Below are 12,062 nucleotides of genomic sequence, written 5' to 3' on the forward strand. Positions count from 1 at the left end.
ATTGATATCATTTGTTGAATTCATGGAACTAACAAAAATGTTACGAGTTTCAACTTACTGTACAATAGCTCTGTTTGACCAGAAAGTTTTTACATTGAGCTGATTTGATACCTGCAGTGTTTCAGCATATGTCTATCCCTACTATTATAAAAGGAACTTTGTGTATGTGAGTTCATTTCCTATGGACTCAAAAACGGCTAGGCTGATTTTTTTTTTTTTTTTTTTTAAATTCCACACAAAGGTTCTTTCATATGACAGGGATGCATTTGAAACTTTTCTTTTTAAAACACAATTGCTCCATGATATCAGACTTTTTCATTTTAAACTTTAATTCAAGCCATTATATATAAAAAAAATAATTACATATAATCAGCAGTAGGTTGTCTACAGTGCAATGTAGATTGGAATATATTGTGGGATAAGTCACTGTGGGGAGACATGTGAAACTTTTTCCTGGTGCACCTAGACGGGTCCTGAATTAAAGCCGGCAATCAATCGATTTGATTTAAAAATGGACGATTTCGATGACAATAAAAATATGGTAGTGTGGAACATTCGTTGATCATCATTTAATCCCGGGCAACATCGGGTCTCCCTGCTGGTAATGTTATAGAATTGTCTTAATCTTTCTTGTCTTTAACGTTAAGTTAATACTTGGACATTTATACTCTTTATTCTTTTGCTTTTTTAATTAGATAAGTGTAAATATACACATATACTTGCAGGCCGCCCAGCGTTGCCCGGTCGTAAAATACGTATAAATATATTTTATTTAATAGAGAAACCGAGACATGTGCATGCACGTATTGTTTTTTTTTTTTTTTTTTTAACAGTTCACTTCTTGTAAGTAAAAACAAAGCAAAAAGAATACTCTAACCGAAACCTAAAGACACTGAGTCAAGTATAAACTTGATACAATCTTTACAGAATGTTTTCAAACCTACTTATACTTAACATAATGTAAACGAATCGCGCAGGTGCAGTTGTGAAACTGTTAGCAAACAGATTTTTAAAAAAAAGCCGATGACTCCCACGAACCAATATTTCAATTTTGACCCTTTAGCAGCTTCTTGTTCCAGATGAAAACTGATTAAAAAGTTTTTCACGCATCTGAATACCCTATATACCAAATTTCAAGTCTGTAGATCAAAAATTCGTTGAGTATATAGGTTGAGAAGTGTGCTCAGACACATACACACATTTTCACTTTTATAGATATACTAGATATCTATATATTAATACGATAGTGTGTGTGTTATTTTCTGTCATGCTTACATACGAGTTGTTTAATTGTTATGGACTTTCATTTCTTGTAATAAATAATTTTACCAAAAATTCTTCATAAGTTTTGTTTTCGGTTTCGATTATAACTGATAGCACTCAAGTTGTATGTATATATATATATATATATATATATATATATATATATATATACACACACATATATATACACACAAGTTAGAAAAAAAAACCTCTGATTTATTTTATGTAATGTATATTCTGCTGCACTTTTTTAAAAAACTCATTGAAAATTTTATATCTATATCATTAATTGCTAGATGAAAGATAATGTTTTTAAATTGCAACAAAATGTACATTACATAAAATAAATCACAGGTAATTTTTTGATTCAATTTAAATTAAATTTTTATACCTTACTTTGTAAAATTTATAAAAGTGCACTTTGAAGATAAATAAATTTCAAATTGAATCTTGTACCTTTATTTTTAAAGCCTATAGTAAAAACATTTTATTTAACAATTTTCATGCCTTGGATGAAATCCTTTTCTAACTTGTATCTTATCTTTTTAAGATTATATTTTAAAACTCTCCTTCTCTCTGTTTCAGTTTGTATTTCTCCTCACACCACAACTCATTTTTGCAACCCCCTCTTTGTATTATTACAGGTCTGGATATTCTGTTTCAGTCTGTATTTCTCCTCACATCAAACCTCATTTTTTTGCAACCCCCTTTTGTAATACAGGTCTGAATGAGAAAATCTGAATTTTAGCTTTCAAATAACTTTTTTAGATGAAATTTTTTTAAACTTCTTTCAGAATAGAAAATCTTTAAAATTTAATAAGGAACATATTTCATATAGGTTTCATTAACAACTATTCAGTACATAACAAGAAAAATAGAGGTGAAAATTTCAAAAGGACTGTATAACTGGTTACGGTCAATAGTAGTCCTCGCCAGTGAAAGTCTTTGTTATTCTATTATTATTTAAAACATTTTGTGTCCTGCTCTTTCATGCGAGGATTAATATTTTCCACAAGTTTTTATTTCGCTTTCAATTCAAGCTGATGCACCCAAGTCATATGGATGTATATTTTTTGGAAATCGCAACTTTATAATATATAAAAATCAATAGAACATTAACTCTATAATAATATATAAGGAATCTGCAAGAATTAAAATATCATATTCAAGCATACTTTACGACCCGGTCGTCCCTGCTAGTGTAGGCAAATACTTCTGCAGCTTTAACAAAAGAGCTACAATAATATCAGAGCGTCTCTATTTATGCTGAATATCTACAGAATTCCATATATTACATAGGAATGAGTTTGCTGGGGACTTTCCACAGGTCTCGCTTTTATATATAAATGTGAAACAAAATCAATGATAAAATTGCAGTTTATTGGAGAAAGAAACGATGGTGTGATTGCCAAGAATATGGTAATACTGTTTGTTTTTGTTTTTTTAACTGATACTTATTTTCGATTTCCTATAATGGGGATCTGTGTCGTCAGTGATATCACCCGAGATTACGGTCTAATTTTGGCTGAGTAATAAAATGGTACAAACGTGGGCCGATATTGCTCGTTGAATCAATTATGATGAAATGCAATATTTCTTTGGTTGAGAACGCAAAATAAAATTAAATGCAGTACAACTGCTACACTATCAAGCCTAGTGAGAAAGATTTAATGGACGTTTCGATTAAACTATTCGTTGTTGTGGGCGGAGGGCTTTTCACTGAGAGCGAAGTGTAGTATCTGTTTTGATTCTTTATTCATCTTTTTGTCTTAAATCAGTGAATGAGAAATACTGGATTGAATAATTTTTTTGTTTCTAAATTTTTACTCCAATAGAGTGGCCCTTTTGGGGAGGTGGAGTTTCCCAACATTAAAAAAAAATGACTGTATTCTTTGGATTCCTTAAACTACTGTTCTCATCTTGTGTATTTTCACAATGTTTTGATCGATGTAACCTCCAACCTTCTTCAGGTGTATTTTGTTGAATTCTGGAATCTGCAAGGACCCGTGGCATAATGGATAAAGTACTTGGTAAAAGTTCAATTTCAATTAGGCGTTCATCATCAGTATTATTCATCGTTATTCAAAAAGATATATCAAAATATGATCTGAGTGATAGTTTGGAGGGTCTTTTTGCTGGGAGCAAACTGTAATATCTGTTCTGATACTTTAGTTCATGTTTTGTCTTAGATAAGTGAATAAAAAAATACTAGACCGAGTCAATTTTTTGTTTTGATTTTTAAATTTTTTGTATCGGAATGCATCTGATAATTATCAAAATTTAATCCAAAACATTTGATTAACGAAGAAAGTACGATTTAAACCAAAGTTAACACTTTTATACAACCTAACATCACAAATACATTTGAGAAGTTTTATCACCGCACAAGCAGAAAGGCCCAAACTATAATTATATGGAAAAATGCGCGCATGAAAAGTAATATTCTTAAGATTTTATTAAACCTGGAAAAGTAAAGGACAAGATATTCTAGTGAAGTAAAAAATAAGAATTTTTTAGACTTAAAATATGGCAGCTAAAAATAAAATTTGAATATTGATAAATATTTTATTTATTATTTGCATATGTTGTTGTTTATTGTTGAGTTAGAAAGGGTGTCAGTCGCTGGATTGAACTTATTTCCCCCCCTATTATTTGCATATATTTATGTAGTGAAAATTGTTTGAATAAAATTAATTCGTTAGTTAGTAGATGGAATTAATAATTTTATAATTTACATAAAAATGAATTAAATGATCCTAATTATGATATAATAAAATTATTAATGTACTTACTCTCCTGCTTGTGAACCCACATATTTTGTAACTTTTTTTCTACTGAACCAATTTTCGAAATTTTTTTTTCAAAATGTAGCTAATGAGGTGTTCTATCCAACTATATAACCTGTTTGAAATTTGGTTGCGAACAGAATTAGTGGTGGGGGGTTTGAATGTGTCTCGATTCATTCAATTTCGGACTCAAGCATATATTCAACCACTACCGTGGTTGAATGATATCAACTGTAGATTCTTTTATAAGACAGGGGCGCATTTGAAATGAATGTTTCTTTTTAGAGCACAATTGAACCATGATATTTGACTTTTGCATTTTAAACTTTAAGTGAAGCCATTACTTACAGATAATTTTATAAAATCTACAGTTCATTCTCCACAGTCCTATGTATTGTGGAATAAACCACTGCGGTAAGGCATGTGAATCTTCCTCCTGGTTCACTGTGAGGGGACGGGGTCCCTAACTAGAGTAGGCAATCAATCAATTTGATTTATGTCACCGATTTCGATGATAATTAAAGTATGAGAGGGTGGAACATTTGTTGATCTTCATTCAATCCTGGACAATGTTGAGTCTCCCTGTTAATCTATATATTAATACGATAGCACGTGTGTCACACTTACATCCGGGTCGTTTAATTGTCATGTTCTATTTCTTGTCAAAAATTATTTTACCAAGAATTCTTAAGTTTGGTTTCGGTTTCGACTATTGCTGATGGCACTTAAAATTATTTATAAAAAAAATAGATGATTTATCAAGAATTCTTCATTAGTTTTGGTTTCAGTTTCGATTATCACTGAAGAAACTCAAATTATATACATACTAGCATTTCAGTCCGGCGTTGCCCGGGTGTTTGGATGTGTCTGTTGAACAAAAAAAAAAAAAAAAAATGTTAGTAGGAAGGTAAGCTCGAACTCGTACTGCGAAGAAGAAAAAGAATGGGGGAGAAAAAACCTGACATCTAACCGGAAGTGATATTTTTTTAAATTAAGGCTAGACAATCGAAAGGAGAGGATGGCTTTCAAAAATATCGGCGAAAAAAGCGACCCCCCCCCTGTAGAAAAGTTCCCAGTTAAAGGTGAAGATATTAATGTTTTTAGCCATTTTTTTCGATATTTGTCGTCTGAAAGGTCAGACTTTAAAATGATACTGATCTTGGTAAAATCCGTCTCCTCTGTCGAAAGTTTTAAGCAGGCAGGAAAACATACATACATACATACATTTATATATTGGTAACTAAAAATTTTCGACCCAAACCGATGAAAAAGCTTGCCCTATCTCTGAATACCCTTTATGTCAAATTTCAAATGTTTAGACCAGAAATTGTCTGAGTAATTTGGTAGAGACCACAGAGGTAAATTTTTTTTTTAAACTTTGACCCCTATTATGACCCCTTAACATTTATTTTTTGGGCTCAAATCAAGTTAAGTTAGATCCATGTCCTAGGAACCTATATCTAAAATTTCAAGTGTTTAGACCCAAAATTGTCGGAGGAGTTTGGTAAAGTTCTCTCAGGTCAATTCGTTGAATTTTGACCCCTTAACAGCCAAATTTCTGACCGAAAACTGATTACAAAGATTTTCCCAAATCTCAGTACCCTGTATATCAAATTTCGAGTCTGTAGACTTAAAATTGACCGAGTTATTGCATAGGGAAATGTACACACACAGACAGACAGATACACAGACACGTTCACTTTTATATATATATACTAGCATGGGCGCCCGACGTTGCCCGGGTGTTTGAAGGCGTATGCTGAGCAAAAAAAAAAAAACGGTAAATTTTTTTTAACTTTGACCCCTTAAAATTTATTATTATTGGCTTAAATTGAGTTATTAAGTTAGATTCATGTCCAAGGAACCTATATCTAAAATTTCAATTATTTAAACCCAAAATTGTCGGAGGAGTTTGGTAGAGTTCTCAAAGGTCAAATCGTTGAACTTTGGCCCCCTAACAGCCCAATTTCTGGCCGAAAACCGATCACATAGATTTTCCCAAATCTCAGTACCCGGTATATCAAATTGCGAGTCTGTAGACTGAAAATTGACAGTTATTGCGAAAGAAAATGTACAGACACACAGACACGTTCACTTTATATATATATATATATATATATATATATATTTTTTTTTTTTTTTTCATAAGTTTTTATTTCGGTTTCGATTCAAGCTAATGCACCCAAGTCATATGGATATATTTTTTTATTTTTGAAATCGCAACTTTATAACATAAAAATCAATAGAACATTAACTTTATAATAATATGTACGAAATCTGCAAGAATTAAAAAATCATATTTAAGCATACTTTACGACCGGGCTTTATCGCTAGCTTAGAGAAATAACGTTTGCAGTATTAATAGAAAATCTATAATACAAGGGGCGTGCGATAAGTAATGCCCCTGACCCACTTCCGATAGCAGTAGAGCAACGAAACTTGGCACAGTTATTAGTCTTTCTCTACATAGAAACCACCCAGAATAATGCATTTCTCCGATTGTTTGATGCAGCTCTGGAGACCGTTTTTGTAGAACACCCCAGGTTGGTCCTCCAACCACGATGTGAACTTCAGAAATCAAGGCTGCATCATCTGGGAAACGCTTTCCTTTCAAAAATAACTTCATGACTGGGAAGAGGTGAAAGTCAGAGGGTGCAAGGTCAAGAGAGTAGGGAGGATGAGGTAGGATTTCATAACCACACACCCGTGCTTCTGATCTGGCGACATGCGAGTTGTGGACCGGAGCATTGTCCTGCAGGAGGAGTGTACCTTTGCTGATCTTGACTCGCCTCTTGATTTTGATAGCTTCTCTTAATTTCCTCAAAAGTGAAGCATAATAGGCTTCTGTAATTGTGGTACCCTTTGCCAGAAAATCTGTCATCATTACTCCATCCTGGTCCTAGAAGACTGTGAGCATGACCTTGCCAGTGGAGGGCTGCACCCTTGCCTTCTTTGGAGGTGGTGAGTCCAAGTACTTCCACTGCATTGACTGGGCTTTGGTCTCTGGATCATAGTGATGGACCCAGGTTTCATCCCGTGTAATCAGTCTTTTGAAAAACGTTCACTCATCTTCTTGGCACATCTCCAAATTCATCCTCGAGCACTCTACGCATTCTCGCTTTTGGAATGGTGTGAGCAACCTGGGAATCCATCTGGCAGACACTTTATGCATATGCAAATGGTCATGAATGATAGTTTGCACAGACTCTGTACTAATCTTGACATCTGCGCCGATCTTCCAAAATGGCAGCCTCAATTTTACGGACAGATGCCTCATCAATGGCAGAAGGGAGGCGACAAGGTCTGGGTGCTGTTTCCACAGACTTCCGGCCATGTTTGAATTCATGATGCCAATGTTTTACAAGGTCATATGCTGGGGCAATGTCACCATAAGTTTCTTTCATTTCGTCAAAACTCTCCTGTGGTGTGCGCCCTTTCAAATACAAAAAACGGATCACTGCTCGACATTCAACAGGCTCCATTTGACACCTGACTCAGTTCAAACACCTGTAAAACAGAAACCACAATTAGTTCAGAGCTGTAATTTGCCACATAACCCGAAGAGATATAAATCATTGCACATGCAAAATTTCAGCTAGATCAGACAACTGGAAGTGGGTCTGGGGCATTACTTATTGCACGCCCCTCGTAATATCAGGGCATGTCCATTTACACTGAGCATCTACAGAATGCCAGCATCAATATGTTACATAGGAATGAGTCCCCTGTGGAATTTCCACTGGTCCTGCTGGTAAATATATTATTTTTATTAAAATGATGCAACTTCAGGTGTGTCTGTATGTGCTCATATTTCATTTTTTTCTTCACTTGTTGTAGTATTTTTCTGTTTAATATACTGAGTATGATTACAAAGACTTGAACGAATTAATCAGGTATTAGAATCGCTGTATAAAATGTACTAAATCTTTGAATTTTTCAGTCGTAGATTTTTCTTGAGCCGAGAAGAGGATCACTGCTGAATCTGATTGGATCAACACTACGATTCTTTACATAGACTCTATTGCAATTCAGCACTTTTCTGACTGGATTAATACTGCTAATTTTTGCTTGGGGGAACTGCATTTAATATTTGCAACAGGATTATTTTTCTTTCCACTGCAATAATTTCTTTCTGAATCATTTTTCTGTTCCGAGAATGGCCCTCCAATGATATATTGATGTTTTATTTGAACTAGCCGCTTTTATTGGATTTATTTTCCCCTCCACTATGTTTTTTTTTATTTGCTTATTTTTTCTCTTCACTCCAAATTTGCAAAGGTTGATGACTGACAAATCTAGGAACAGATTATGAATCTACTAGTATTTTAAATTGGAAAAGTAGATTTGGCATTCATGCTGAGATTAGTGTAGTATCTGTTCTGATGCTGTACTAAACTTAATTTGCCCTTCGTCAATCGAGGGAAAACCTTGTACGCTAAGGCAATTTTTGTTTTTGCCTACTTCCAGAGTGACCCTTTTAGGGAGCTGGTCTCTCCGCCCCCCCTCACATTAAAAACGACCTTGTGTCACATTTTTGCTTTCGTGGGGATTCAAATAAATGGTAATAGTATGCTTGAAACTTTTAGATTCCAAAAATTCTGTGATTTTGAGTAATGTCATCATGATTAAGAAATTAAAGGCCTTTATTAAACAAAATAAAATCCCAGCTCTGTTTTTTCTTTTTTGTAATATTTTAGACTTTAGTTTCCTATATAAATTTAAAGTAACCAGTATATTATGGCCATCACCAAGATTTCTTTTCTATTTACAATTACCAGTGCTTTTAATTTAAAAATTTTTTTTTTTTTTTCAAACTATTTTGGATTTTAGTGAAGGGATCAGTGTCCTATATAAATTTAACATAAACTTATGGCCAACTTTATAATCATCACCATAGTTTTGCATGCAAGAAAAGTGTAACCAAATGTTGCAACTGTTTTATATATATATGTATATATATATACTAGCGGGGGTACCCGGCATTGCCAGCGTGTGTGGAGGTGTAGTAAGGACTCGGGGGGGGGGGTGAAGAAAGGTGTTAAAACAAAGTGGAAGAGTCGCCGGGTTTCCCCGGCGGCGTTGCCTGGCTCGAGTAAGGAATCTGGAGTGGAGGGGTGAAAAAATAAATTGGTAGTGGGGGTGGGTGGGTGAAACACCAGTAGGCACTTTGGGTGGAGAGAGAAAAAAAAAAGTGGTAGTAGGCAGGCAAGCTCGAACCCGTGACGCAAAAAGTATGTTGTGTCTTTGCCGGTGTCTTCATCATCCGACTGGACGTTTGGAACGTTGAAATTAAGTGAAGTCAATCCGACCAATACGATGACTTGCAAAAATAGCGATGCAAAAAAAACAAAACAAAAAAAACGACCCTCCGTGTAGAAAACTGCCCAGTTTAGAGTGAAGGAATTAATATTTTTGGCCAATTTTTTTATATTTGTCGCCCGAAGAGTCCAGCTTTAAAAGGATTTCGATCTGGTGAGGATCCGGCGCCTCTGTCAAAACTTTTTGTGAGACGCGCACACACATACACATTTTGTCTTTTTTTTTTATATATATATATATATATATATATAATATGGGAAAAAATTTTTTATGACAAACTTTTTTTTTTTAATATTGAATTATCAAGTTGTGTAGAATTCGTAAATTTATTGAAAAAGTAATTCTTTCAAATCTGGGTGCTTGTGTAGAATGGTGATAGTTTTAACCAACGCATTTCTGGTGAAAACAATTTGTACTTATGTCATGTCGAGATTATTATAAAATCACCAAATTATGAAAAATGATCATGTAGGAAAATAATTACGAGTAAAAATAGAATTTATCGAATTATTAGCCCGTCTCTGTTCGTTCCTTATTTTCACGGCAAGTACTCGATTGAGCTCCTATCTGATCTCTCCCCCCATACCAAATATTCACAAAAACACTACAAACACTATTAACAATTTCCCATACTCTGTGCCTAAATCTAAATGCAGATATTCCATGAACAGAGTTTCTTTCCTAGAATTGCCCACCCATGGAACACTGTTCCACTGGTTTGCTTCCTGGCTGATTACAATATGGTAGCCTTTAAGTCCAATGTAAACAGGTTCTTATTGAGCCGTCCCTTTAAATAATCTGAATTCTACCGAACCTACACTATTAACGGTTCCTACCCTACCACCTTAAATTTATTAATCCTTATCCTCCAGTGACTTTCGAGCTTTCATAGGTAGTGACTCCCTTGTAAAAAAACAAAAAAAAAAACTACTGCATGATTTTCTGTAAATTTTTGAATTTTTACTAATTTCACCATGACACGATTTTTTTTTTTTTTTTTTTTTTGTCCCCCTCGACTAAAGAAGGGTGAACCTGTAAATTCACCCTTGTCTGTCCATCCATTGTCTGGAATTTTTTAAAATTTTGCACAAACATTAAACATGATATGAGCAAGAAAGTAACTGAATGGATTTTCTGTTAAAACTTCGGTTGCCGCCAGGGGTGCCTTTCAGGTTAAAATGGCTAAAATTGACATTTTTGTGTTTATCAAAAAAAAAATTGATGCTTTGGATTTTTATAAAACTTTTTGAAAAGTTGTAACTAATTGATTTCTATATAATTTTGTTTGCCTATACTTCACGATAACTCTTGGCTGTCCCCCAGGGGCTCTTTTTAGGGCTAATAAAAACACTCCTTTTATGGGATTGTTTTATCATATTTGCCCAAAATTTTCTGTGTATGTCTATTTAGCAGTTTTGCATGGTGCTGAACTCCAATTTAAATATGTTAAGGCCTTGGGGCCTTTGGAGCGAAATGAAGGGGGACAAATGATGGACTTTTTTTTTTTTTTTTTGCATAGTGCAGAACTCAAATTTACATATGTTAAGACATAAAACTGCGCTGTTTGTTCATTTTTACCAGGATTTGGAAACTTTTGGGGATAAATGGGGGGGGGGGCAAATGCTGAACCTAGTCATTTTTTTATGCCTCATTCACTGTGCACTTACGTGGGACCATGCATGCTTCATTTTTTTTTATCTAATGGCTACTCAGATTTTTAATTAAGTCATTATTTAAAAAAGATTTTCCTCCATTTGTTTTGGAACGTTGCATCAGTTATTGTCTTAATCATGAAAGATTCTGTTTGAAATAAAATAAAAAAAATAAAATAAAAAAAATAAAATAAAATAAAAATGTGTGCTTTTATTTCAGGATTAATGCAGTTCTTTGAATTGGATTCATTGTTTTTATTTATTCATTCATTTATTTATTTTTTCAACAGGAACCTTCGCTGTTTGCTGTGGCCAAATTATTAGAAACTGGACTTGTAAACCTTTTACGCATTGAAGTATTATGGAAACCTGTTACGGCTCATCTTCTTGAGGTAGGACACTTTTACCATTTTTCATTCTGTCATCAGAAAAGCGTTATTAGATTCCGTCTGATTCTTTCCATCCGTCTTTTTTTTCCCCCGTTTCTTTTATTTTCTTTCATAAAAGCGAAATCCTAAAAGTAAAATGGTTTGTGATGACACAAAGAATCTCTTCAAAATTATGTTTGTTGTTGGCATTTTATGTTTGCTTCTTCTGTGGGGAAGCGGAAAGCGTATCCGTTCTGTCCTTGCCTTGGGTCAGTGTAATTCTTGTAGAATAAATTATTTCCTCTACAAAAGGATGCTAATTTCTTTTGGCAAAATGCTGGTGACCAGATCTTTTGTTAAGATTAAATCTTTTCATTTAATGGGTTGAATTTTTTTTTTTTTTTTTTTTACTTCAAATTCATATTACTACACTAGCATCATTCAAATATTATATAGTATTTTAATGATGCTAGTGTAATAGAATATATATATATATATATATATATATATTGCGTAAACAAATCAAGCTTTGGACGATGTCAAAACATTGTTAATTCACTACCCGCACAGCAGCAGCTGAATAGTGTAATGGTGAGAAGCCTTGACTGTCGTTTGGGCGGTCAGGTTTCGATCCTGGATTGAGGAAACTGCCTGTCTAGCTGCACTGATGAGCT

At 33.9% G+C, this 12,062-nt stretch overlaps 1 protein-coding gene across 1 annotated transcript in view; it reads left to right on the forward strand.

The window, feature by feature from the left end:
- LOC145256176 (protein MON2 homolog) overlaps positions 1-12,062 on the forward strand; it is a 1,437,553-nt gene that overhangs the window by 521,492 nt on the left and 903,999 nt on the right. The window contains exon 22 of the mRNA XM_080114764.1: positions 11,311-11,412. Coding sequence (XP_079970890.1) covers positions 11,311-11,412 — 102 coding nt within the window. The remainder of the gene's footprint in view (positions 1-11,310; positions 11,413-12,062) is intronic.

This window comes from Euprymna scolopes, chromosome 32, assembly GCF_053919585.1.
Source record: "Euprymna scolopes isolate OS-2025 chromosome 32, ASM5391958v1, whole genome shotgun sequence".
Classification (NCBI taxonomy): Eukaryota; Metazoa; Mollusca; class Cephalopoda; order Sepiida; family Sepiolidae; genus Euprymna; species Euprymna scolopes.